The 26,270-nt window shown below is 37.8% G+C and overlaps 5 protein-coding genes across 7 annotated transcripts; 3 read left to right on the top strand and 2 right to left on the bottom strand.

Moving 5' to 3' along the window:
- Positions 1 to 8,111: 8,111 nt before the first annotated feature.
- Positions 8,112 to 11,556, top strand: LOC112711965 (D-3-phosphoglycerate dehydrogenase 1, chloroplastic). Its single transcript, XM_025764725.3, has 5 exons — positions 8,112 to 9,035; positions 9,479 to 9,855; positions 9,968 to 10,078; positions 10,170 to 10,265; positions 10,598 to 11,556. Exons 1-5 carry the CDS (start codon positions 8,492 to 8,494, stop codon positions 11,267 to 11,269), a joined length of 1,800 nt encoding a protein of 599 aa, XP_025620510.1. The 5' UTR covers positions 8,112 to 8,491; the 3' UTR covers positions 11,270 to 11,556.
- Positions 11,557 to 11,637: 81 nt separating this feature from the next.
- LOC112711966 (sodium/proton antiporter 1) lies at positions 11,638 to 15,548 on the bottom strand. The gene is made up of 10 exons (XM_025764726.2): positions 15,132 to 15,548; positions 14,697 to 14,873; positions 14,469 to 14,597; positions 14,037 to 14,213; positions 13,624 to 13,730; positions 13,183 to 13,303; positions 12,851 to 12,912; positions 12,438 to 12,740; positions 12,005 to 12,299; positions 11,638 to 11,920 (listed from the first exon to the last, which is right to left on the bottom strand). The coding sequence occupies exons 1-10, from the start codon at positions 15,342 to 15,344 to the stop codon at positions 11,801 to 11,803; spliced, it is 1,704 nt and encodes a 567-aa protein (XP_025620511.1). The 5' UTR covers positions 15,345 to 15,548; the 3' UTR covers positions 11,638 to 11,800.
- Positions 15,549 to 15,572: 24 nt separating this feature from the next.
- LOC112711970 (stress enhanced protein 1, chloroplastic) lies at positions 15,573 to 17,397 on the top strand. 2 transcript variants are annotated; one of them, XM_025764732.3, is made up of 4 exons: positions 15,573 to 15,782; positions 15,877 to 15,984; positions 16,576 to 16,751; positions 17,105 to 17,397. In XM_025764732.3, the coding sequence occupies exons 1-4, from the start codon at positions 15,734 to 15,736 to the stop codon at positions 17,207 to 17,209; spliced, it is 438 nt and encodes a 145-aa protein (XP_025620517.1). In that variant the 5' UTR covers positions 15,573 to 15,733; the 3' UTR covers positions 17,210 to 17,397. The 2 variants fall into 2 exon arrangements, with proteins under 2 accessions (XP_025620517.1, XP_025620516.1); XM_025764731.3 differs by having other exon boundaries at positions 15,612 to 15,782; positions 16,573 to 16,751.
- A 484-nt stretch (positions 17,398 to 17,881) lies between these two features.
- Positions 17,882 to 19,348, top strand: LOC112711968 (ADP-ribosylation factor 1). The gene is made up of 5 exons (XM_025764727.2): positions 17,882 to 18,222; positions 18,300 to 18,370; positions 18,510 to 18,629; positions 18,822 to 18,940; positions 19,038 to 19,348. The coding sequence occupies exons 1-5, from the start codon at positions 18,075 to 18,077 to the stop codon at positions 19,132 to 19,134; spliced, it is 555 nt and encodes a 184-aa protein (XP_025620512.1). The 5' UTR covers positions 17,882 to 18,074; the 3' UTR covers positions 19,135 to 19,348.
- Positions 19,349 to 19,426: 78 nt separating this feature from the next.
- On the bottom strand, positions 19,427 to 23,013 carry LOC112711969 (uncharacterized). 2 transcript variants are annotated; one of them, XM_025764729.2, is made up of 6 exons: positions 22,529 to 23,013; positions 20,808 to 20,919; positions 20,645 to 20,697; positions 20,490 to 20,539; positions 19,889 to 20,043; positions 19,427 to 19,793 (listed from the first exon to the last, which is right to left on the bottom strand). In XM_025764729.2, exons 2-6 carry the CDS (start codon positions 20,825 to 20,827, stop codon positions 19,589 to 19,591), a joined length of 483 nt encoding a protein of 160 aa, XP_025620514.1. In that variant the 5' UTR covers positions 20,828 to 20,919; positions 22,529 to 23,013; the 3' UTR covers positions 19,427 to 19,588. The 2 variants fall into 2 exon arrangements, with proteins under 2 accessions (XP_025620514.1, XP_025620515.1); XM_025764730.2 differs by having other exon boundaries at positions 20,808 to 20,978; positions 22,529 to 23,008.
- Positions 23,014 to 26,270: the final 3,257 nt, after the last annotated feature.

Genomic DNA, 26,270 nt, shown 5'->3' on the forward strand with positions numbered 1-26,270 from the left:
CACATAAGAACATTCAAGAATATTTAAGATGTACTTAAAAGAAATCAGACCAAACAAGAAAAGATCTTAAATCAAGAGAGTTCAAACAAGATCCACGAAGCATGAGACACCAACCAAGCTTTCCATTGGTCCAAAAGAATGCAACACTCGTCAGGAAAGATAACTCAATCGACAGTGAAGTTTCAAGAAGGAACCTTTGACTAAAGAAGGACAATTAAGAGGACAAACAACACTCTAGATAGAAACAAATCCAAGCTGACTTAGAGGAATATGAAATTCACAAGAGAAGGAAAACTGAGACTACTGGTGGTGTTCATAAAAGAAAAAGATTAGTTAAAAACAAAATCAAGTATCACAACCATAGAAACAAAAGCTTAAAGAACTAGCCCATACTTGAGAGGAAAGGTATGAACCCAATATTTTCAAAGAACAACAAATGTGTAAATAATGCATCATGCTAAATTAAAGTTAATTTTTCAAACGAAAACTAACTGGAATAAAAGCGAAAAGCCTTTCCTTTAAGAATTTAAAAATACCTAAGTACATAATCAAGTAGAGTTACGTATAGGAACCGTAATAAAATTATTTTGAAAAGTCAAATTGTATTTAAAGTAAGTGTAGTTCCGTAAACCAGTAAAAGAACATGAGAGGTATTAGAAATAAATAGTTTTTAAATTGCATAAGGAATTTTCAAAGTTTTATATAGATAGGTGTATATCAAATCAAAAGCGATTTTTATAAAAGTTTGAAAATTGGTTATAAATATAGTCAATCAAGAGAAAAACTGAATCACCATTTCTTTTTTTTTAAAAAAAGGACCAGGAGTAAGGACATAAAAAGGGCACACTGCATCAAGACAAGTTCAAAGTCATGTCGAAAAATTACATGGATCAAGAAAAAGAGTTCAAACAGAGGAAGACAGATAAACCAAGGAATTCAACCAGCATATGCAATTTAGGATCAAAGAAGAATGCATATGAACAGAAAAATAGGATTGAAAACACCAAACTGCTCCCCAAAAGAAATGGCAACAAGAACATCAAGATAGGTTAAGAAACAATAAGTCACATGACATCCAACATAATCCAAAGCACATAACTGAGCAACCTTGAGAAATAGTTTCTAACGTTCCCAAAACCCGCGATTTACTTTACTCAAAACTCATGTATCATCTATGATAACCCATCAGTGCTTTCATATACATAATTCACTAGTATTAAGCCGGCCAAACTTAATATCAGGAATTACGCTACGCAAGACTAATGGCATTAATCAATAGACCATCATGTGCATAAAGCCTTAATTCTCGTCATTCGACAAGGCCTAATACATGACAAACACTCATAGTATGCAATTAAAGCACAATCGGTCCATCCCTCAGGCTCACGAGGACGAACCGCTCTGATACCACTAAATGTAACACCCCAATTACCCTAAGCCTTACCTCTAGCCGTAAAACAAAGGTTAATCAGAGGTTACGACAATCCTAAGGCTTATACATATTTATATATAGAAGGAAATAATATAATCTAGAAGCCTGATAAAGGAGTAAGCTCAAAACAAAATTACAAAAGCGTGAGACGTTCACACGAAACTAACGCATAAGGTACAAGGTATAGGTGTAAGAGAATAGAACATATATAAATATAAGAATATAATAATCATAGAGAACTAGTCGCAGCTTGCGGAGTTTAAGCCAACTAGTTACAAATAGAAATATACAGAGTTTTAGAATTAAGACAGCTTATACAGCCTATCTCTCAAGTAAGCCTCTAAGGCCATAAAGATAAAACACAAAAAGATGTGAGAGTAACTATAACAAAGTAAAATAAATTAAACCAAGGAGGAACCATACTATGCTCTGTCACCATATCCGCAATCTCACCGAAGTAGATTACGACTTGCATCTGAAAAACAACAACAAAGTATGGAATGAGAACCGAAGGTTCTCAGTATGGTAACAGTGCCCAATGATATAAGATGTAAGGCCTCGGGACGCCGAAGGCAATCCTAGAACTTCACATCGCATACGGGTATTCAAGCTTAACAATATAAATAAAAGAACTTAAACCATAAACTGGGTTATATGACCTAAGGGAGTTCTAACTAACACTAATCACACCGATGTATCCCACAGTCTTCACCAACCTAACCTCCGTGCGATCCCATCGCCACCGCCTACCTAACCTCCTTAGCACCAGACAATCACAATTAATGCAAACAAATAAAACACAAGTAGAAGCATATAAAGCAAGTAGTTCAAGTAAGCAAATAGGCATGTTATACAATTAGGCAAACGCACAGGTACAAATTTTTATAAGGTCTGTGCGCTCGCACAAGGTGTGCTAGCGCCCCCAACAGACTGGCCTTCCCAACGTGTGCATGCGCACAGGCCTGTGCGTACGCACAGGTTGCAATTTCCCATTGGTGTGCGCGCGCACAAGCTGTGCCAGCGCTGCAAGCAGATTGCCTGCCTCTGCGTGTGCGGACGTACAGGTCTGTGCGTGCGCACAGGTCACAATCTTCGCAGAGTGTGCATGCGCACAAGGCTGTACGTGCGCACATATCAGAAAATCCTAAAATTCTGCAACTTTGCAGAATTTTAGATTTTCAATACCAACTTTGAATGATCATAACGCCCTCTACAAAATTTTAAATTTCACAAACTTTATATCAAATCGAAGGGTTTTCAACGAACTTTAACTTAAAGCGAATCCCAACCAATTTTGAAAACTGAGGCTCAAGTTATGATCCGTCAAAGTTCACCAAAAATCTATTTTTACCAAAAATCTTAAAAACTTACTTTTACCAAAACTCTCATATCAAAACCAAACTACTCACAATCCAAATGCTACCAAATCAAATCAAAAGCTCATGCCACTCATGCCTCAATTTCAACCATCAATAATCTCCCATTCACACTATCCCACACCATCAAAGTCATTATTCTCCAATGATAAAAAAATCCTAATTTTCTTCCTTCATCAATATCATTTCCACAATCCATCATCAATTATCAATCACACCCACAACTCTCAACAACATTACACATCAATAATAAACCACCAACCTTAACATAACATCAACCACAAAACTCAATATCCAAAAACCATCATCAACATACATCATCACACATCATAATCACCAAGATCCTTTATTCCAAATCACCACAACATTGTACATTAGCTTAATACTATAAATTCCCACAATCCTCATTATTCCCTAATATAACTAATCACCATAAATATTCATCAATGCATATAATTCCCAACAATCACCATCAACCATACTATTTCAGTATAACCAACATTTACATCAATTTACGAATAATTATTTATACACCAATATCATTCAATCCTATCTTAGGGTCAACTAGCCTAAGTGGCCATGAACATTACATATTACATAAAGAAAACCGAAACCATACCTTGGTTGATTCCCAAAACGTTCTCAACATCAAAACGAAGCCATCAAACTTGATCCAAAGCCTCAATCAACTCCAACAAACACCAAAACTCAATCTAATATCACATATACATACCAACATCAAAACCTAAGATACATAAAATAACTAAACATAAGGGTTTAGTAAAACCTTACCTTACCCAACGTGATTAGGGGTAAAATTCAACATTTACCCGCTACTAGAGATCACCTAAACAAGCAAAACCACAAAACTTGCTCAAGAAGTAAACTTAAAAATGCAGAACTGCTAGGGCACAAAACTGGAGAATGAACAGCAATTTCTTACCAGAAAAACTTAGATAGAAAGGAAGAGCTCGTCAAGAGCTTCGCGTGGCCATAAACGGCTCGTCAATCGGAGGTCCGTAGCTCAAGTTACAAACAAAAGAAAGTGAGGGTGAATAGTATTTTCTCTTCTCCCTCTCCTCTCATGGCAGCTGCGCCCCTCTCATCAAATTAGGGCATGAATGAGCTGAAAAGCTCATTAAGTGAGCTTATATATGTTGGACCTTGGGCTCGGTTTGGGCCCGGTCCAACCCGTTAGCCTTTTTGGTCCGTTTGGCCCACTTTGGACCAAAACCTTTAAAATTAGTGTTCGGTTTTCAATTCAAAAATTATTTTTGTCCTTTTAAAATAATAAACCAATTTTCCAAAATCTTATTTTTCTAAAAACACAGTACTGGACAAACTTAAACTGGTTTGGCCGGTTCGGCTGTCGGTTCGCGACTTTTCTTGATTTTTCTCAGAAAATACATTTATATTTTCTAATTAAAATTTCTAAATTTACTGAAACCAAATTTTACATTTATATTTTCTAATTAAAGTTTCTAAATTTTGAATCTATTTTGGGCACTAAATTTATTTTTTTAAAAACGGTTTTACATGAAAACGCGGGTTCTTACAGGGTTCACCCTTAGTATTCACGGGTTTGAACCAACCATTCTTTTCGGTGATCTTCAATCGGAGCCTCTTTGCTTCATCCGGCGTGATGAAGTTGTGTGTAGTACCATTGTCGATCATAGACATGACAGGTTTGTCATTGATAAAGGCTTTGACATACATCAAACCTTTCTTTTCTACAGTGCTTGCCTCTTTGCCCTTCACAACATTTATGTGTTGGATAGATCCAACACACTCAATTACTTGAGTTTAAACTTCTCGTTCCTCGGTGATAGATACCAAAGTCCCTAGCTTGGGGAAATCCTTCATTTGGTGTGGTCCCTTGCACACGAAGCATTCTTCTTTGGGCACGAAAGCCTTATTCTTTTCTTCGTACTCTTTCTTTGAAGAGTATTTTTCTTCCTTATTGGTTGAGAAACTCTTCCCCTTCTCTCCCCCACCTTTAGCAGAACTAGGCTTGGAGGAAGACTTGGGTTTAGAGTCTCCCCTATGATACTCAATGAGTGATTCGGCCACCACGATGGCCTCATCGACATCCTTAACATTCTTTCTTTGTAGTTCTTGCTTTGCCCAAGGTTGGAGTCCATCAATGAAGAATAATAATGCATCTTCTAATGCTAAGTTGGGGATTTGAAGCGTGAGAGTAGTGAACTTCTTTACATAGTCGCTAATCATACTCTTGTGCTTCAACTCCCTCAACTTCTTCCTTGCTTCTTAAACCACATTCTCAGGGAAGAATTGTCTTTTCAACTCCCTTTTGAAATCTTTCCATGTGGCTATGTTGCAAGTACTCTTTTCTATATCTACGCACTTTCTCCTCCACCACAAAGTAGCATTATTAGAAAGGTAGAGAGCTGCAGTGCGTACCTTTATTGCTTCTTCGACCACCCCTTGGCCTTCGAAGTACCTTTCCATTTGCCATAGGAAGTTCTCCCCCTCGCGAGCGTCCCTTACGCCCTTGAACTCCTTTGGCTTGGGGAGATCAATCTTTGTCGTCTCCCTTATAATGGTTGGTCAAGATTTTGCCTCCTCAAACCAAACTCGAACTTCCTCAAATAGCTTTAAGGAATTCTCAAGCTTTTCTTCGATTTGGAGCATGCTTTCTTTGAAAGCGTATAGTTCTCCTAACACGTGAGCCTCGAGGGTCTCCTTATCATGTTCTATCCTTTGGAAACACTCATCCATAGAGGATAGAACATTCTCCAACACAGAAACTCTCTCTTTTAAGAAATTAGAGTTCTTACCTCTAGGCTCACTTGAAGAACAGATCTTCTTGCCTCCCCATTGAGAAGGAATAGCATTCCTTCCCCTTTGAGACTCAACATGCTTCATGGTGATACTAGAAGCCATACCCACAAGTGACTTGTGCTCCCTCTCGAACCTTGTTCTGATGCCAAATTTTCACGGTCTTGGACACACTCCAACACTACCGTGCTGGCACTCAGACTTACTCAACCTCTTGAACTAAGACCAAGTCAGCTTAACCCTCAATACTTAGCAAGAAAGCTAAGAATACAAGAGAACACAAGAGAAAGGAAGCTTTGGTGGAAAGAACACTTTATTACTCAAGTGTTGGTTGCAAATGATTCACACACACAAACTCTAACTCTCACCCCTATTTATAGCCTTCCACCTTCTTAATGGATGGTTAGGATTAAATCTAATTAAAGGTCCAAATTAATCATCCAGAATATTCTTTACAAATATCTATCCTACCACAACTTTCTAAATGTTTCTAGATTATTCCATACCACTCTTTATACTTCTATATACATCTATACTCTTCTAGAATACTCTATGACCTTCCAAAGTCTTCTAGTACCTTCTAGGGTATTACAGAACCTTCTAGGACATTCTAGAATATTTCGGAACCATCTAGAGCATTCTTAAACACTCCAGAAAACTATACAAATACTGTTAAATTTAACCTTCTAAAATTTACCGTGACAGTTAGCTCATTATTTTATTGAGTGATTTTTAATACTAAAAAAGTTTTAGAAACTAATATAGTGCCAGAGTTCGATTTCAAAGAGGAATATAATAAATTTTAAATTTGAAGAACTAAAATATAATTTTAGAAGAGAAAATAATAAATAAAATTTTTATTTTCTGGTCTACAATCATTTAAGTTTTCGAAGAATTGAAGATATATTTAAGTTTTTTTTTGTACACTGAAGGTCCTAAGGTCAAGAACAAAACAAAAGGCAAAACAAATTAACGGGAAAAAAATTTCACTTCCATCAGCAAATAAAATTAGAGTAGTTTCCTTAGGAGGATGATCCCAAGTAGTATGTTCTTGTTCTGATTTAGCATCAAATTTACAATGCCCTCAATTAATTGATTAGCCTCTTTATATATGTGTCGTATGTGCACTTGTCATTTTCTGTCGAGAAGCTCTTTAAACACATTAATCTCTCTGTTTATTTGAGTCCATCAGGTTCAACAGAAAAATCAAATATAGTTTTTGTTGTATTGATCTAGCCGATATATGAATGCACACTTGTGAAAAATTTAAAAATAGGACAAATTAAATTAAAAAAATGAATATGTCTAAAATTTGAAAATATTCAAAATTTAAATATATTTTTAAATTTTTTATGACTTAAATATTTACAGATCAAAAGATGAAAGACCTATTTGTCTTTTTTCTTGACTTTGGAAATTAGTTGCTTGTATTGCTTTGCAGTTTGCACTTTGGAATGCTGTTAGCTGGTGGAACGCCTTTTTATTGGGCCCAAAAACATAATACTCTATCCAGCCCAAAAACCGAAAAGTTTGTTCATTGTTAATTTCGGTATATGGTCCTTTTCAGTTTTCACCCTCAAACTCGAACCAATCGGATCGATTACAAGTTTACAACTCCCTTACAGTCTTATTTTAAGAGAAAAAGGAAAAAGAAAAAAAAGTGGCCTCCACGTAGCTGATTTTCTGATTCGTTAGATTTGCTGCTGGAATTGATGATTGGTTCATACACTCTGCGGGGCTGCACCTCCACGCGACAGGAAGACCGTGTGCGCTACTCTCTCTATGCTTTTATCTTCCGTCGCCACGCTTGGCAAGTTGACATTAGCGAGGAAAAAAGGTTGTTTCAGGAGGAGAGAAAAAAAGGGAATATAAAAAGATAAAAGTTTGGATTCAGAAAATAATTAAAAAAAATGAATTAAGAATTTAAATTATGGGACTTTCATCCTAAGTATTTAGATTACACATAATTCTACTCCCTTATGAAATTAATATTTTAATTCCTAAACAATAAATACCATTTCGATCCCTTCAAAACTGCAAATTGAAACAAAGTAATCTCTGTTGAAGTTTTGGCAAATTGCGGCATGCACGAATAATTGAATATGGCTTGTTCCCTGTGGGTAAAGATCCGTTGCACCTTATGTGATTTGCTGGTTAATGAGTGTGCTAATCAAAATCATGCGGCAGCCACATGTATACACACACAATTTCTTAACTATTTTTAAATACTAAATAATACAACAATAACAAAGTCTTATCCTATCAAATAAGATTGAGTATATAGATGAAACGATGCTATTGAACTCATAAATATTATTGTAAAATATTTTAACTAGTCATTTAATAAAAAAAATATGTCAAAAGATTATTAGTGCATAAATCATTTATATAAAGTGAAAAACGATCGATGAATTGAATTTTAAGACAAAATATTTTTTATTGTGTTTAATAATAGATATTCCAATCAAGGACAAAGCATAATTTATAAATGGTAGAGAAGTTTAACTAGGAAACAATTCTTATATTATTCCATTTAATCCAGGAAGATTCATTTCATTGACAGCATCTTTTTAAGTAAAAATCCTACTGAGAGAGGGTAGGTGGCCGTCACTATAAACAAACAATACAAAGTCCACCTGTCTCCATGTGTTTGGCAACGAGCAACCCCCGGCGCGTGGAATTAACTCGCACACCAAACACACAAAGAAGAGAAAGCTGAAGCCGCAAGAGAAGGAAGAAAATTGGACAAAAAAGAGAGACGTTATTTATTTTCATTCATTCATAAACCCTATCACTGACTATAAAAACCCCTAATACTTCAAACGCACTTTCTCGTCACACTCTTCTTCTTACTAACTTCACCTCTTTCTTCGCAACGTCAATAATGGCCACCGCACATTCACAAACCCTTCGAATCTCTTCACTTTCATCTTCCAGCTCTCTTTCTCTCTCCTCAAAACTTCCTCTCTCCTCCGCCTTCTCCGTCTCCTTCCGCTCCAGCCGCCGCGCCTCCCGCCCCCTCGTCGTCTTTGTCTCCGCCGGCCTCGACGCAAAACCTACCGTTCTCGTCGCCGAGAAGCTCGGCGAGGCGGGCCTCAAGCTGCTCAAGGAGTTTGCTAACGTGGACTGCAGCTACAACCTCAGCCCTGAGGAGCTCTGCACTAAGATCTCGCTCTGCGACGCGCTAATCGTCAGGAGTGGAACCAAGGTCACGCGCGAGGTGTTTGAGTCCTCCGCCGGCAGGCTCAAGGTCGTCGGAAGGGCCGGCGTCGGGATCGACAATGTGGATCTGGCTGCCGCCACCGAGCATGGCTGCCTGGTGGTTAATGCCCCCACCGCCAACACCGTCGCCGCCGCTGAGCACGGGATCGCGCTTCTCGCAGCCATGGCTAGGAACGTTGCTCAGGCTGACGCGTCCGTCAAAGCTGGTTAGTTTCGAATCTCTTTAAGCATTTCGTCGAGCACCTTGTTTCTTTAGCTTTGTTTTAGATCCCTGTTATTGAAGTATGCCTGTTGATTTGTTCGTCAAGAATATTGAACTCTCAATTGTTGTATCGTCGTGTGTGCTGAAGTGAAGTAGCTTGAAGTCTTGAACAGGGGAAAAAGCTTTTCGAAGATTCACCATGTCTTTTCATGGAAGCAAGTGTTGAGCTAAATTAAATATTAGATATTCCCAGCTAAAAGTAGGACTTCTCGCTGATTATTTTTGTACTTATGTTGAGATCTAACATTTTATATTGGATATTTGTTCTTTTGATGCTGTCTTTTTTTCCCTTGGAGATCGTGCTATGAATTCTGTTTTTTAGTTACTCGGTGAATTTGTGATTTTGGATTTTTTTTAATTTTTATTTCTTTGTTTTGGATGATACAGGGAAGTGGCAAAGGAACAAGTACGTTGGAGTTTCGCTGGTTGGAAAAACACTGGCTGTCATGGGATTCGGGAAGGTTGGTTCTGAAGTTGCTCGTCGTGCCAAGGGGCTTGGTATGAATGTCATTGCACATGATCCTTATGCTCCCGCAGATCGTGCTCGTGCCATTGGTGTGGAGCTTGTGGGCTTTGATGAGGCCATTGCCACTGCAGATTTCATCTCTTTGCACATGCCTCTTACACCTGCTACAAACAAGATGCTCAATGATGAGACTTTCGCCAAGATGAAGAAAGGAGTTCGCATAGTCAATGTTGCTCGTGGAGGAGTCATTGATGAGGATGCTCTTGTTAGAGCATTGGATTCTGGCATTGTAGCTCAGGTTCTTGCCATCCCTTGGTTGGACGCATTAAAAGTTCACCTTAGCGTTTAGTAAGATCATTGGTTTCTCCTACTAAAGAAATAACTATTGTCTTGTGTCTCGGTTGTTGCAGGCGGCGCTTGATGTTTTCACGGTGGAGCCACCCCCAAAAGACAGCAAGTTGATCATGCATGAGCAAGTCACTGCAACACCTCATCTTGGTGCCAGTACCATGGAAGCTCAGGTAAGTTACTTAAATTATTTCATATGATCATTTAGCTATGTTGGCTTTTTATATAAATAAAAAAGAAATAACCTTTAAATTTGCCGATCAGGAAGGAGTGGCCATTGAAATAGCAGAAGCTGTTGTTGGAGCATTGAAAGGGGAGCTTGCTTCTACTGCAGTCAATGCACCAATGGTTCCCTCAGAGGTATCTTTCTCCTTAGCATGATAAACAATCTTTCTTCATCGTCTTATTCATTGCCTGGTTCACTATATCTCATCAAATTTGATACACCGCTAGGTTTATGTTAGTTTGGAATGCAGAAAAATATTGCCGTACCATTTTCAATCTTAGAATCCGAGAAAAAGATAAAAGGAAAAGCACTCTTATTCCAAGTTTCAGTTGCTCAAACGGATTTTATTGCTTTCTATTCTACAATACAATTTATCCGACCACCCTGTGGAATTGGAATAGAATTCTCAGTTTAGTTTGATATCGGGCTGAGATTAAACATCTGAGGTATCCTTTCCTGACTGCAGGTGTTGACAGAATTACAACCATATGTTGATCTTGCTGAGAAATTGGGGAGGCTGGCTGTCCAGTTAGTAGCAGGAGGAAGTGGTGTGAAAACAGTGAAAGTGACCTATGCTTCTGCAAGGGCCCCTGATGATCTTGACACTCGTGTTCTTCGTGCTATGATAACCAAGGGTCTGATTGAGCCCATATCAAGTGTTTTCGTGAACTTGGTTAATGCTGATTTCACTGCCAAGCAAAGAGGAATCAGGATAACCGAGGAGAGGATTATTCTTGATGGTTCACCTGAGAGCCCAGTGGAGTTCGTCCAGGTACAGATTGCTAATGTCGAATCCAGATTTGCTAGTGCCATATCAGACTCTGGGGAGATTAAAGTTGAGGGTAGAGTGAAAGATGGGATCCCGCATTTGACCAAGGTTGGATCCTTCGATGTTGATGTGAGCTTGGAAGGTAGCATTATACTCTGCAGGCAGGTGGATCAGCCAGGCATGATCGGAAAGGTTGGGAGCGTTTTGGGCCAAGAGAATGTGAACGTCAGCTTCATGAGTGTAGGAAGGATTGCTCCCCGTAAGCAAGCTGTGATGGCAATTGGCGTTGACGAACAACCCAGCAAAGACACCTTGAAGAAGATTGGAGAAATTCCCGCTGTTGAAGAGTTCGTTTTCCTCAAGTTGTAAAAGATGTGACATGCTTGTTTTTATTTACCGGGGGTTGTTGCCCCCCTTTTTCTTTAAATGTTGGGTTGGGCATGACTGCATAGTGTGCCCGGTTTTGATGCGGTATCATCAATGAAAGATTGAGAGTAGCTGTAGTTTTTAGGGGGATGAGGAAAATAATGATTAAACTTGCCATTGATACAGTCCAAATGAAAAGAAATCTGTGTAACTGATACTGTGCTTTATGAATTGTTGTTTATTAAAGCCATTATACTCCTTAATAATAATTTCCGGAATTGCCCTATCCATATCCAACTCGTCATTGTTGACTTCGAGCATACATGCATACATGCTACTCCTGATGGTAATTTCTTCAATACGCTTTTGACTTAAGGTTCCAAGTAAAACTTCAACATATTGCATAAACTTCCTGTCTACAAAAATCTTTACGGTTTGAGAATTTCCACCATGAGTTCCCCATGTATACATAATTTCGAAACTACGCTGCTTAGTGCCACAAAAATTGAACCAAATGGACTGTGAATTCTCAATTTATGAACCAGAAAGGAAAGGAACCTCTGCTAGAGTTGTAGGCAGGGATATGTTGAGATTATGTAATGCTAAATAAGCAGCAATACCGGCAGCATATCCCGCAAAAGCAAAGCCACTAACCTGCAGAATAGATAAGTGGCTTCCGTCAACAAATATGAACAAATATTTCAAGAGGTTAATGTGTCAATGTAAAGTAGGAAATACCTTCCGTAAGTACCAAAAGAAATCCACCTTCTCCATCCCCATGAATGCAACGCCGGCAGCCGAGCCAATAACTAACATGGACCCACCAGTACCGGCACAGAATGCAATCAGTTGCCAGAACTCAGAATCCTGAGGGAAAGATGCAAGATCATACATTCCCATTGCAGCAGCAACCAATGGAACGTTGTCAATTATTGCCGATATGACCCCAATGGCACTTGCAATCAGTTCACTGCTCTGGATATGAGCATCAAGGTAATTTGCTATTTCACGAAGGATTCCTGCTGCCTCCAGGCTGTGACACAACACCATTGAATTCGATCAATAAGCTAAGGGTGTCTTTCGCATCTTATTATGGATTCAAATCGGTGAACTGATGGCTATCGCCCACAACATGCTGCAATAGCATAATCAAATATCTCCTCTTGTTTACCTGCTAACAGACAATAGAATTCCCAGGAAGAATAGAGCTCCTTGAGTGTCTATTCTTGACAGAGCCTGCGGCACTTTTAGCCTTTGTCTTTCTGATTCACCGTAATGAATAGCATCAGTGAGGATCCAAAGGACACCAAGTCCAAGTAGCATCCCCATGTACGGAGGCAAACCTGTGAGGGCCTTGAACACGGGGACAAAAATCAAAGCCCCTAAACCAACTGAGAAAACAAGCTGTCCTCGAGGAGCCATCTGTTCGGAAGCCAAGACATTTGGAGAATCCTGTCCCTTCCCATTCACTTCGCTGTAAATAAGAGTAATCAACATCATCTAAACTGTAATATGTTATGTTATGCTGAATCTCGGCATTCAATTAAGCTTTGCTGGCAGATTTTTCTAGAGATAGAAGGATACCTAGTCAGGGACATGAGCGCCAATGGAACAGCTAGAGAAATGGCTGAAGGTACAAACAAACCCTGTAATCAAATAATATATAATTATGATACTGGTTGGTCTTATATTGCATTTTGTTAACACTTCATTTGTGTCCATAATTGAAACAAGGAAAATGACATCCACACTTAGCAGAATGAGTGTTCTTGCAATCAAATATCACTAACAGAAAGACTCTGACCAGGGAAATCCTTGTTTGGGACAATATTCTATGTATGTCTCAACAATCTTTCGAGATGTCGCTAGTGCTAACTTCATTATACCACTATAACTAATAGTGTAAGTTATAGTACCTTCATTGTTTGCACTGTAGATATTTGACCATGTATCCACAGCATAGTGGTGGTAACATCACCAATAGGAGTCCATGCACCACCAGCATTTGCAGCTATTACAACAACGGCTCCAAGAATCCTGTCAATAGAATAAAAAATCTACTTCTGGAGAATTTGATAACATGCAAAGAGATTCATAACTAAACCTAATGGCAGTAGCAGAATTCCCAAAACTGTAAACTTGGAATATATCCCATTGAATCTTCATGCCTTCGACATAAACAAAGGAAACCATTGATAATACTAACAGCAATTTCCTATCATCAACAATGAATTATATACACTAGAAGGAACAGATATAATTTATATATAGACAGGTAATTTCTGGAAGAAAATTACTCAAGATTTCTCACGTAAGTGTTCAGATTGATAAGTTAATAACACAACAGAGACACATACTTTCGATACTCTGATGGGGGTACTAATTTCCGCAACAGAGAAACCATGACTATTGTAGAGGTAAGGTTGTCTAAAACTGAACTGAGAAAAAATGTCACAAATCCAATCTGCAAATTCAATAATAACTTGTCAAATTCCATCATGAAGACTGATGTGTCATGCAAATTCACTGGAGATTTAGAATATTTTGGTTGGAAGAGAGACGAGAGAGGTGTTTGGGGGGGTTTGAATTGAAATATTGTTGAAAAACTCCTTTCATTGATGTTCAACCTGGATGATAATAACATATTTGACCATAGAATGAAAATTTCAACTAATGTAATCAAATATCAAAAGTCTCAATTTGCAGGGTATCTTCCGAGAAATCTTTAGAATGGCCAAAAATATATTAGAGATAAAGCAATTGAATTTACCACCCAAAGGAGAAGTCGTGGCTTTCGAGTTGTTATATTGTCAGTAACTAGCTTAAATCCTTGATGAGCATCAACTATTTCCACAATAGTCATAGCTCCAAGCAAGAAAAACACTATTTCACTGACTTCCGCAGACGCACGCGTTAGCTCAGAAACAGCTACACCAGTTGATGGAGCCTGTTACAGTACAGACATTCCATAAAAGATAAAGCAAACAGCAGTGGAAAATCAAATCAGGAGGAAGGAGACATGAACTAATTTGAATAGATACATCAACTTCAGGTCAATGTGTATTGAGTGTCTGTGTCCTATTCATTGCAAAACAAAAGCTTGTATGAGCTACCTAAATCTCGGAAGCACAACAAGGAACAGATGCATAAGGAATTCACTGATAATTTCAAAAGTTAAAAAAGCCAAGTGATCGATATTTACCCCAATACTTCTTATAGTCCACAAGCTTACAGCCATCAAAAGTCCTACTCCACTTTTGTTGAAAGCTAGAGATTCCTCAAATATGATGCCTACATATCCTATTACAAATAGCAATGCCATGGCAAGATCCTGCAGTCATGGTCACAGACTTGTAAACATATTCCCAATGCAAACACTTCATGCTGAAACATACACAAGTGAATTTCAGCTAAGAGGACATTGATAGACCTGATTTGCGGCCACCCAAGAATGGTTAATTGCCACTGCCCCAGTTGCAGCTGCTGCAAATACCGCAACAGCTTTGAGCAAATCGGTCTTGGGCTTGTAACTGTCCTCAAAATCTTGTGAGCTTGTTTCATCAAGTGAACATAGGGGATCACAGGTTCCAGATTCAGTTGGTAAGTCCTGAAAACATTTATACGTGAAGTATGAGTTAAGCATTAAGCTATAAGCAGCAGATTATGTAACTTTGCCACATTTACGAAGGTTTATATTTTATTTTATTTTTAAGTGGAGTTGATATCATTAGGTTCAAATTCAACAAACTTTCCAGAAATTTTGAATCTTGCATTGGTTTTTGAGGTGCCCTTGACTCAAAATATGCAAATCAGTATCGAATATACAAATTCACAAACTTTGCTATAAATGGGTATCCATAAGAACCTGGAACTGCTGCGGGGAAGAAGTGGAGGAACCTCTGGCCTTATCTTCTGCACGCGCCAAGACATGATTACGGAGCAAGCTGGGCCCTCTGATTCTACAGAGAGAGGGGGGCGAGGATTGAAGAGAGTGAAGGCCATGAAGTGAAAGCCTAGAGTTCCGGAAATGGTGGAACATGCACAAGTGCGTGTGTGTTCCAATAGAAAACGTGGCCATCGTAGTGTACTCAAATCTAGTAACTTTGAACCAGCAGTGACAAAGTCAAACAAGAAGAAGAAGAGGGTGTTCGGTGTTCCCGTTCGGTGATAAACTTGGAAAAACGATGATACGAGGGTTCATCTTTCTTTCAGGTGTAATAAAATAGTCATAAAAAATGCAACTTGATTTTGTTTACTAATAATTTTTATGAAGCATAAAAATTAAAAAGAAAAGGAAAAGGAAAAAGGCAGAAAAGGGCACGTGTAAGTGAGATGAGTCTAAGATTGTGTTTGAGGTGGTCGTGGAAGAAGGAGAAGCCAGAGAGACAGAGTGTGTAATCGCTTTCTCCAATAGATAGAGAAGCACAACACTACACTCACACCGCATATTTCGCAGTGACAGAAGCCATGGCAGTTGTTGTTCAACCCTCTGCTTCTCTTTCCCTCTCTTTTCGCGGTTGCTATCTATCTCTGTTTTCCTCTATTCACACCACACACACCATTTCTTTCTAATACTAACATGTTCACTTCTCACTTGCGTTGTGTTGCAGATGCTGCTTGTGTTTTCACTCCACCTCCAAAGCATTTTGCCACTTCTCGCCATGCTCTTTCGAATTTGGTTCCAACTCGAGCATCCTTCTTTGCTGGTTCCCCACTCTGTAAGACTCCTACTTTATCAACTCTCAAAATTGCTTTTTGGTTTTTGGGACAGAATTGAATTCAGTCCCGTCTTATGTTTTCTGTAAACAAGTAAATTATATCACTGAATTGAATTGAAGTTTCTGAGTTTGGAATGCACTTGACAGAAAGGGAGAGAAGATATCTAGGTTTCAATTTAGGTAGATAATCTTCTAACATAAATTCCGTACAAAATAGACCTTATACCTCTGATTTAATTTTATGTCCATACAATTAATTAGTTCCAAATGAAGGAATTGAATTCCAATTCTTGAGTAAAATCAATTACATGGCCACATGAGCTTGTAACCAAACACTCTTTGGATTCAACTTGAGCTTCTTCAGATATGTTCATGTTATTCTTAGCTAGGATAATTGTACTTAAGTTTGTTGGAAAAATCATTCTAACTGTATGTATACTTGGGTGTTTGCTGTTTTATCTATAACATCTAAAAACTATATGCTATCCGTGTCCTTTTTATGGAACTAAAGTGTTGCTCATCAAAGATCCTACATAGTACATAGCTTTACATAGTCATTAAGCTATGTAATGTTTCCTGTGTCTGTAGCAGTGATTCAAACAAGTTATGAAAGGAAAACCATATGCAAGGCAATGCCATTTTCAATAAAGTGCGAGCAAAGTTCACAGGGAGGGAACAGTGTGGATGTATGGCTAGGCCGGCTAGCCATGGTTGGCTTTGCATCGGCCATCACTGTCGAAATTGCTACTGGCAAGGGTCTCCTTGAGGTATGAAACACAGCATTGAATGAACTTCTTCAGGCTTGATTTAGAGACTTAGACTGCAATTAATGTTTCCGGTTTCTAGGCCCTGATAAAATTAACAATTTCCACATGTCAACAGCATACTTTGTTATTTAAACGAAGCTAAGCTAGAATCATTTCAAGTTGTAATAAGTCTCCAAAAACTCCTTTCTTGTTTTTTTGCCTATACTTGATGATTACTCTGACAGTGCATAAAAATTAAATTCGGCGACTCATTCTTCAATTCCTACTACTTGTTTCACCAATTCCAAATGATTAATACAAAATATATGATGCAAAAGAGTAACTTATATTCTTCTTGTGCTTTGATTTTGCAGAATTTTGGAGTTACAGCTCCACTGCCTACAGTTGCCTTGGCAGTAACAGGACTGGTGGGTGTTTTGACTGCAATTTTCATCTTCCAGTCAGCCTCAAAGAACTGATAATGTATTTAGGCTGTTGATGGTGTTTTACTGTAAATTCTGTTGTTACAATGTTTATTTTTTTTTCAACATAAAAATTCCATTATTTTTTGTTGTAATTTCTTTTTTTTTTAGCATCAACCCTCAGAATGTTGTAGTAATGGAAGCGATATTGAAGGCCTCAAAACTTTGCCTGTTGTGCAAGCCAATTTTGATTCCTTCGAAATATTGTCCCCATTCCAAACAAGTATCATCGTGAATTGAGGAAGAATTTTGCACAGCATAATGGATGATTAACACAACAAAACGTGATACAATCATATGCAAGAGAATAAACATCATCTTGTATTATCAATGGTTCTGCACGTAGTATGGTGTGTATTTTTGGGCACAACCCCTTGTGTAAATAGCATGTCTTTGAAGCAAACACTTTACAGCGCCATTATGATTTAATTTAAGTAATTGTTTAATGAATCTTTTAGTTGCAACCAGGAATTAGTCTAATAAAGAAAGAAAAATTATATAAGGAAAAGCTTAACTATCAGCACAACTATATAATTATTTTAATGTGCTAAGCCTCTTGGTGTGAGGGATGGGATATTCTTTTATGTAGTTGTTTAATTTGGAAGTTAGGGACATGATTCTGTCACAATTTTTTCCTAATAATATTATAACACAATATCCTTATGATGTCTCTAAGTTTGTCTTGTGATGTCTACTTAAAAAAATACAATAAGATTACTTCCTTTTTAGGCTTTATGAATGAAAGTGTGACAATTCACCTAGTTGTCCCAATCAGATATGAACATATTCTCACATTATAATAGCTAAAGAATTTTGTAAGTAAGATTTCTCTCCATTCTTGAGAACCAGTTTGCGTGGTTCCATGGGTAAGGTGATGTCTCGGTTGGCAAAGAGGTTCTTACCAAAGTATGAATGGAGGATCCCAATGGTGGGTCTTGATTCTTCAGGGAAGACTACCATTCTCTACAAGCTCAAACTGGGGGACACAGTCAGAACCATACCAACTATTGGTACCCACTTTCTTATCATTCCCTCATTGACATTCAACAAAAGTGACACAGTACAATGTTGTTTTGTGATGGATCAGGTTTTAATGTGGAGAGTGTAGAGTACAAAAATGCAAGCTTTACTATCTGGGATGTTGGAGGACAACAGAAGGTAATAACAGGTCATTTTGTGTTATTATGTCAATATATAATATATGTTTATAAGTATAAAGAGTCAAAATGAACAAATCTTCATTTCATGATCAGTCATGAGTTATTATGAGTCATAAGTAAGTAACTGGTGAATGCAGATTCGGCCATTGTGGAGGCATTACTTTCAAAACACCATTGGACTTATCTTTGTGGTGGATAGCAGTGACCGGCACAGAATCATAGAAGCTCGTAATGAACTCCATAATATTCTAACTGATGTGAGTCTAGCCATAATGTAACAATAGAAGATACTATATACTCTATTCATTCTTTTATTCTGTTGCTGTCATCTTTTAGTATATCTCATCATTTTTGTTAAAATACAGTAGTTCAAAATATTCCAAAGGATAACATTGATAACTAATTGTAGCGTATTATGAGCCAGATTTGCCTTATGCATCCTTTTGCAGCATGAACTACGCAATGCTATACTACTTGTGTTCGCCAATAAGCAGGACCTCTCAACTGCCATGAGTGTTGCTGAGATTGCTGATAAGCTTGGCTTACATCCGCTTGAAGATCGTAGTTGGTATGTTTTAAGCTTCATTCTATTGCCACATATTCATGTCCAAGTTTCTAAACTTACAACCCAAAACAAAAATGATAGGGTGAATTCTTCCATTCAGGTACATTCAGAGCACTTCTGCCATCTCAGGCCAAGGACTCTATCAAGGTCTTGATTGGCTAATTGACAACATATCAACCAGGAAGCATGAGAAATGATTAACTTCCACACATGGATCATGGAGGTTTTCCCAGCTTAAAGTTATATACGTTTTATTATAGTGGAAATGGAAAAGTTTCCTAGACATTGTTGTAAATCTGTTGCAACACTGAGGGTAAGTTACAAAGAATGAGTCTGATGATCAAGATGACAGAATTTCAGTTAATTGTTAGTCATGATTTTAAAGTTCAGGAACAGGAACTCTTTTTTCCATTTGTTTCTCTCAGTATACTTTTTTTTTCTAAACCCTTATAAGTGGCTTCATTCCAGCAACATGTTACCCCGAACCAATGGATACAACTATCACAAACTATATCATAGACATCAACATTGGAAATGCTTAAGAAATTTGCAGTATTTCCATTCACAATTTGAGGATTCTAACATTTTGTAAAAGTAATGAATTACAGGAAGACCTAGAAAGAAGATCATTTTAGTAGTCACACATAACCATTACATGTCCATAGACATTAGCCCGGTTGAAGAAGCCTTTGACTTCTTCTTCTTCTTGGATCCATTTTTGTTCACTTTCTTCTTGGGCCGTTGTTCCTCTGCAACTGGTAGTGTGCTCCGTAAGTGTTCATTCATGGCAGACCTGGGATTTGTTTTGAAGTCAGGATTGTTTAGAACTGCAGAAAATTGTTGCACTTCCCTCAATCTGATTAAACGGGGATACAAGGTTAGGTATATAGTGTTAAAACATCAAAAGAAAATATGATATCATAATATTCAATTATGAAAAGAAGCGCTCACAGTATCTTTCGCCGAGATTTACAATTAACTTTGACATCCTGCGGACCTGGTTTCCGCGGTGCCTTTGGCTCAGGATCAGGAAGGAACTCTGAGAGAGCAGAGAGATCATATGCCTTCAATTTTTTCTTCTGCCGCCTTTGCTGTTTACTATTTTTCTGAAAGGAGAGGAAAACATCACTAAAAAACCAAAAAAGATCATATCTAGAGGTCTCCCCTGTAAAGGATTGTTTAAAATTAAAACTAATTCATTTGGATTACAGCAAACTGCATTTCTTATGTGAATGCATCAACCAATTAATTAATCCTAGATCACTATTTACTCACAGGAAGAATATAGATTCTTTTGAAAGCAAAAATAAAATTCTCCTTGGAATACTCACATCAAGAGTAAAATACAAGCTCATCCACATATGAGCACAAGAGCAGCATGTATATTAATTAAGTGACAGAATGCCTGATCCCTAAAACAATAACAAAAGCAATACACAACAAAGAACCCTAAAAGTCTTCAACAAACCTAGCCAACAAACCTATTACAAGCACAATGAAGTATTTCCATAATCCATCTTAAGAACAATACCGTTTGAAATAAGATTATTACCTTAGTAATAGACTTTTGAGCACTCAAGCTAGCCACAGCATCTTTCACCTCTGCAGTAACACCAAGGATTGGATGCAGTTAAAATATATGGACAGTTTTGGTATGTAATAATTCAATATTTGAAAGAAACAGAAAAAAATTGATTCGAAACTTACTAGAGTAAAATTGAACCTTTTTATCTAACTTGCGATTGGACTTTGATTCCGCCCTGCAAAAGCGAGAGAAGAACATAAATAACTGCAAACTCCAGCTCAAGTCGCAAAATAGATTTTAAACTTTGGAAACTAGGAAAACAGGGAAGGAAGGGAAGATATTAACTTTTCCCTCGTCTTTCCCATGGCAGAAGGTAGCAACGAAGCGGTGATCGAAGCGGCGGAGAAGAACTACTGATGGAAAGCCGCAAATAGGGTCTACCCCAAGGTTCTGAAAACTGGACCAGTCATCAAACCATTTTAGTCACTGGTTCATTGGTTTACTGTTCCAACCGGTCTAACCGTGATTCAACCGGAAAAACCGTTCCATAATAAAATAATAAATAAATTATAAATAAACATCCTAAATATCTTTCAAATTTAAAACCCTACGTAAAATATCACCAACTAAAGGTAATTAATCATCAAAATATGTAATAACTTGCTGCAAATTTGTTGACAATTAACATAATTATACTTCCATTAAAAATAGCTGGATTGAATTACAATGCACAAGTTAAAGATAGAGAATATTGTCTTAATGTAGCTAAGTCAAAAAGTAAAACAAAAAATGATAGTGTTGCACAATAGACACACAACAGAGCCCGAAACAAACACACAACACAACAAAGCCTGAAACAAAAAGAATCCAACACGGAGGAGGGGTAGCAAGTCGGCGGAGATCAAGAACAGGGACAGTGCAACCAAACAATGAAAACAGAATTTTGTTTATATAACCAAACAATCAAAACATGAATCATACAATCACTAATTGCAAATTTTTTCTTCATAAGAACAGAACAATGAAAACATGAAGCATATAATAAATCAAAAGATCACCAATTGCAAATCTTTTAATAAGAACAGAAGTTAGAACAGTGAAAAATGAAGAAAGATTAGTAGTTTTTAACCCAATTTTAACAAAGCTCATCACAACGATTAACAACAAAAAAAAGCAATGAAGGAACGGTGAATAATAACGTAGGTAGTGCAAATTCAAGAAACTTTAATAAAATTTAACTACAGAAACAAACAGTAAAGCAGTAATAGAGTTATCAATTTAAAATTTATCATCAAATACATTCAGTGAGCAAAACCAATCAACCAAGTACTGACTGGGCATTCGGAAAAAAAAAAAAATCAAAAGAACATCCAAATCACAGCAAAAACACAACAACAATAGGAACATTTAAAACAAAGCAACCCAAAAAAAAAATCTAAAAATCACCATTGCTGAAAACAATGATTTGATCCGTGAATGCTCAAAGAATTAAAAGCTAAGCTTACAGGAAAGTGAAGAATACCAAAACCAAAGAATCTTCAATCACAGCTTAAATCAAGAACATAAAATCACAACAAAAACAAAAAAATTAAAAGTAACAGAAGTACAACAGAACAACAACACAAGAACAATTAGCAAATTAACAAATTCACAATAACAGTTAAAATTTACCAGAAGAACACTAATGCAAGTGGAATCATCATGCTAATATGTTTTCTGCAAAGATACTATTTGTGCAGCTAAAATTTCCTAGTTACTAAGATCCAATTATTCTAATTTCTAAAAGCTAGAAATTATAAAACCAACCAGAAATATGGTTAGAGCATTTCATCATACATGTTGAGTGCGGTAAAATTAAAACAAAATAAGAGAATTCAAAGCTTAATATCAATGTGATAGAGAAGAGAACATAACTATTGTAACTTTAATTCAGTCTATGCAATAATCCAAACCACTACCAAATCAAATAGTTACTTATTGTAATAGAAATCAGAAGTTGCAGAGTTTGAAGCAGAGTATTGGTGTTGTGTGAGTGTATTGTTTGGTGGCGGGTTTAGGGAACTCACGCGGCGACAAGAGAGCAGTTCAACGGCTAGGTGGAGGGCGCGGGTTGGTCGCAGTGTTTGAAGCAGAGCAACTGGCTTCCAGACGAACACGAATGCGAACTCGAACGGTGAACGGCGAGTGAACGCGAACAGTGACGCGAAGCGAACGTGAACGGCGAAGAACGCAAACGAAGACGACAGCTGAACGAAGACGCGAACGTGAACGGCAAACAAACGGCGACGGAAGCGCGGCTGGGCAAACAAAGACGACGGACGCCGAGCTCGAGGAAGCAGCCGCGATCGGTGACAGCGAACAGGGGTTGAAGACTTGGATCACGAGGGAAGCTAGATAGACGGACGGATGGCGAACTTTGAGTGCGACGGACGCGGCAGTATGCCACTCGTTGCGGCGGTGGTGTAGGCTTACAGTGCTAGGGTTTTTTTGGCCGGGGTTGTGCGATTTGATTTCTTTCTGAATGAAAGAAAGAAAGGGGGAAAGGGAGAAAGAAACGAAGGAGCTTCCGTTTTTGTGTTAACCGGGCGGGTTCCGGTTCGGTCCAACCGGTCGGTTCTTTTCCGGTTCACTAGTTTTCAGAACATTGGTCTACCCGCGTTCTGGTTGGTTTGGTTGTACTGTTTCGGCTTCAATCCCTCAAAACGTTTTTTTTTTTGGGACGCAGGCCTATAAGGCCTAGTTTTCTGGTTTGTTTAAACAATGGACCCATACCTAAAAATCGGCCTCACAAATTAAAATTTTATTTATATGGGCCTTCTTAACATGACAGTATCTTGACAAAAAAAAAAAAAACTGATAGTATAAATGAGATATTCCTACAACAACATAGCTTTGTCCCACTAGGTGGGGTCGACTACATGAATCAAACAATGTCATTGAGCTTTGTCATGTATCATGTTTACAGTGAGACCGTTTACATGTAAATCTCGTTTGACCACCTCATGGATGGTCTTCTTAGGTCTTCTTCTGCATTTCACTCCTTATCCATCCTCCATCTCATCCACCCTCTTGACTGGGTACTCTGTCGGTCTTCTTCTCACATGTCCAAACTACCAGAGACACGAGTCTACCATCTTTTTCACAATGGGTGCTACTACAACTCTCTCCCTTATATCTTCGTTCCTTATTTTATCCAATCGCGTACGACTACTCATCCATCTCAATATTTTCATCTCTAACACACTTAGCTTATGTTCGTGCTCTCCTTTGGCCGTCCAACACTCTGTATCATAAAAGCATAGCCGGTCTTATAGCAGTGTGGTAGAATTTACCTTTAAGTTTTAAAGGCACTTTTTTGTCACATATAAAACTTGATGCACTTCGCCATTTTGACCAACCTGCTTGGATCCTATGATTTACATCTTGTTCAATATCTCCATTATCTTGTATGATGCACCCAAGATACTTAAAACTTTTGACTTTTTGTATTATATTTTCTCCAATCTTCACCTATATATTAGGGTTTTTCCTTCGCAGACCGAACTTACATTCCATATATTTCGTTTTGCTACGGCTTATGCGCAGACCATACACTTTCAGAGTTTCTCTCCATAAGTTCAATTTCTTATTTAGGTCTTCCCTTAACTCTCCCATAAGGACGATATCATCGGTGAAAAACATGCACCATGACACAAGCTCTTGGATGTGCTCTGTGAGTATTTCCAAGACTAATATGAAAAGGTATGGACTTAACGAAGATCCCTGGTGTAATCCTATACTAATAGGAAATTCCTCTGTCACACCACCTTGAGTCTTCACACTTGTTGTGACCCCATCCTACATGTCTTTAATTGCACAAATATATGCAATCCTTACTCTCTTCTTTTCTAAAACCTTCCATAAGACCTCCCTTGGCACCCTATTGTATGCTTTTTCCAAATCAATAAACACCATATGTAGATTCCTTTTATTAATATGATACCTCTCCATCATCCTTCTTAACAAGTATATTGCTTCGGTGGTGGATCTGCTTGGCATAAAACCAAATTAGTTTTCTGTTACATGTGTATCTTTTCTCAACCTCCGTTCTATCACATTTTCCCATAACTTTATGGTGTTGCTCATGAGTTTGATCCCTCTATAGTTTCCACAACTTTATATATCCCTTTTATTTTTGTAGATATGTACCAAGGTGCTCTTTCTCCATTCATCAGGCATCTCTTTAACCTTAAAATCTTATTAAAAAGCTTGGTTAACCAATTGATACCTTTTTCTCTAAGACTCTTTCAAACTTCAATTGGGATATTATCAGGTTCTATCGCCTTGCCATTTTTCATCTGCTTTAGAATTTCTTTTACCTCAAAGTCTTGAATCCTTCGATAGTAGTCAAAGTTTTTATCTTCTTCCTTTGTGCATAACCGACCAAGGCTCGGAAGAGTCTTATGCCCTTCATAAATAACTCGTAGAAGTAGCTCTTCCACCTTTCATTAATCTTCTCCTTTTGAGCCAATACCTCTCTGTCTTTATCTTTTATGCACTTAACCTGATCCAAATCTCTAGTTCTTCTTTCACGACTCTTTGCGATTCTATATATACTTTTTTTTCCTTCTTTCGTGCCTAAAGACTGTAGAGACCATCATATGCTCTTGTTCTTACTTCACTTATAGCCACTTTTGTCTCTTTCTTAACCGGCTTATATTTTTCCCAACTATCTGCATTGCAGCATAAAGACCACTCTTTAAAGCACTCCCTTTTACCTTTATCTTTTCTTGTATACTCGCATTCCACCACTAGAATTCCTTGTCTCTTGGTCCTATCCCTTTAGATTCACCAAAATTTTCTTTTGCTGTTCTTCTGATAACTTCTGCCATCTCCCTCCACATCTCTTCCGTGCTTCCATTCCCATCCCACTTTGCATCTTCTCCTACCCGTCTTATGAAACTTCTTTGTTCTTCACCTTTCATCCGACACCACCTCGTCTTTGAGTTCTTCGTATGATGTCTTTTCTTCAGCTTTTGCTCAACGCGAAAATCCATGACGAGCATCCTATATTGTGTTGTTAAACTCTCTCTCGGGATAATTTTACAATTAGTGCAAAATTTTCAGTCAACTTTCCTCAACAAGAAAAAGTTGATTTGAGAGCTTGTCATGCCACTCTTATAGATTATAAGATGTTCGTTTCTTTTTTTAAAATATGTATTTGCGATGAGAATGTCAAAGGTTGAAGAAAAGTCCAAAATAGTTTTACCCTCGCCATTAATTACCCCGAAATCATGGCCTCTGTGAATACTTCCATACCAGTCACTTCTCTTTCAACGTGGTCATTTAAATCTCCTCCTAAAAAAATCTTATCTTCCGAAGGTATGTTTTGGATAAAGCTCTCTAGATTCTCCCAAAACCTTATCTTGTGTTGTTCGTCCGAACCCACTTGCGGTGCATAAGCGCTAATCACATGAAAAGTACCTCTCTCCACCACAAGTTTGATAGAGATGATCCGATCTCCCACTCTCTTGACATCCACTACGTCCTTCTTCCACTGCTTATCCACAATAATACCTACTCCATTCCTATTCTTCACCTTTCTTGTATACTAAAGTTTGAAACCGGAAGTATCCAACTCCCTAACTTTCACACCGACCCATTTTTTTTCTTGTAGGAAAATAATGTTAATCTTCCTCCTTGTCATCGTGTCCACCACTTCCATGGATTTTCCTGTTAGGGTGCCTATGTTTCATGTTACAAATCTCAACCTTCTATCACTCCGACCTTTACCTTTTATTTTGTGAACTAGCTTATTTATTCTCGTCC

Source organism: Arachis hypogaea, chromosome 9, assembly GCF_003086295.3.
Source record: "Arachis hypogaea cultivar Tifrunner chromosome 9, arahy.Tifrunner.gnm2.J5K5, whole genome shotgun sequence".
NCBI lineage: Eukaryota > Viridiplantae > Streptophyta > Magnoliopsida > Fabales > Fabaceae > Arachis > Arachis hypogaea.

What these genes read in the sequence shown, in the direction of transcription:
- LOC112711969 (XM_025764729.2), bottom strand. Translation starts at nt 20,827, where the DNA reads ATGGGAAAGACGAGGGAAAA. An exon ending in CTCAAAAGTCTATTACTAAG is followed by an intron (nt 20,044 to 20,489) that starts GTAATAATCTTA and finishes CTCTCCTTTCAG; the next exon opens with AAAAATAGTAAACAGCAAAG. An exon ending in AAATCTCGGCGAAAGATACT is followed by an intron (nt 19,794 to 19,888) that starts GTGAGCGCTTCT and finishes CCGTTTAATCAG; the next exon opens with ATTGAGGGAAGTGCAACAAT.
- LOC112711965 (XM_025764725.3), top strand. Translation starts at nt 8,492, where the DNA reads ATGGCCACCGCACATTCACAAACCCTTCGAATCTCTTCACTTTCATCT. An exon ending in TGACGCGTCCGTCAAAGCTG is followed by an intron (nt 9,036 to 9,478) that starts GTTAGTTTCGAA and finishes TGGATGATACAG; the next exon opens with GGAAGTGGCAAAGGAACAAG. An exon ending in CCAGTACCATGGAAGCTCAG is followed by an intron (nt 10,079 to 10,169) that starts GTAAGTTACTTA and finishes TTTGCCGATCAG; the next exon opens with GAAGGAGTGGCCATTGAAAT.
- LOC112711970 (XM_025764731.3), top strand. Translation starts at nt 15,734, where the DNA reads ATGGCAGTTGTTGTTCAACCCTCTGCTTCTCTTTCCCTCTCTTTTCGC. An exon ending in TCTTTCCCTCTCTTTTCGCG is followed by an intron (nt 15,783 to 15,876) that starts GTTGCTATCTAT and finishes GTTGTGTTGCAG; the next exon opens with ATGCTGCTTGTGTTTTCACT. An exon ending in CTTTGCTGGTTCCCCACTCT is followed by an intron (nt 15,985 to 16,572) that starts GTAAGACTCCTA and finishes CTGTGTCTGTAG; the next exon opens with CAGTGATTCAAACAAGTTAT.
- LOC112711966 (XM_025764726.2), bottom strand. Translation starts at nt 15,344, where the DNA reads ATGGCCACGTTTTCTATTGGAACACACACGCACTTGTGCATGTTCCAC. An exon ending in GCGCTCATGTCCCTGACTAG is followed by an intron (nt 12,741 to 12,850) that starts GTATCCTTCTAT and finishes TCTTATTTACAG; the next exon opens with CGAAGTGAATGGGAAGGGAC. An exon ending in TCTTTTGGTACTTACGGAAG is followed by an intron (nt 11,921 to 12,004) that starts GTATTTCCTACT and finishes TCTATTCTGCAG; the next exon opens with GTTAGTGGCTTTGCTTTTGC.
- LOC112711968 (XM_025764727.2), top strand. Translation starts at nt 18,075, where the DNA reads ATGGGTAAGGTGATGTCTCGGTTGGCAAAGAGGTTCTTACCAAAGTAT. An exon ending in TCCATAATATTCTAACTGAT is followed by an intron (nt 18,630 to 18,821) that starts GTGAGTCTAGCC and finishes ATCCTTTTGCAG; the next exon opens with CATGAACTACGCAATGCTAT. An exon ending in CCGCTTGAAGATCGTAGTTG is followed by an intron (nt 18,941 to 19,037) that starts GTATGTTTTAAG and finishes TCTTCCATTCAG; the next exon opens with GTACATTCAGAGCACTTCTG.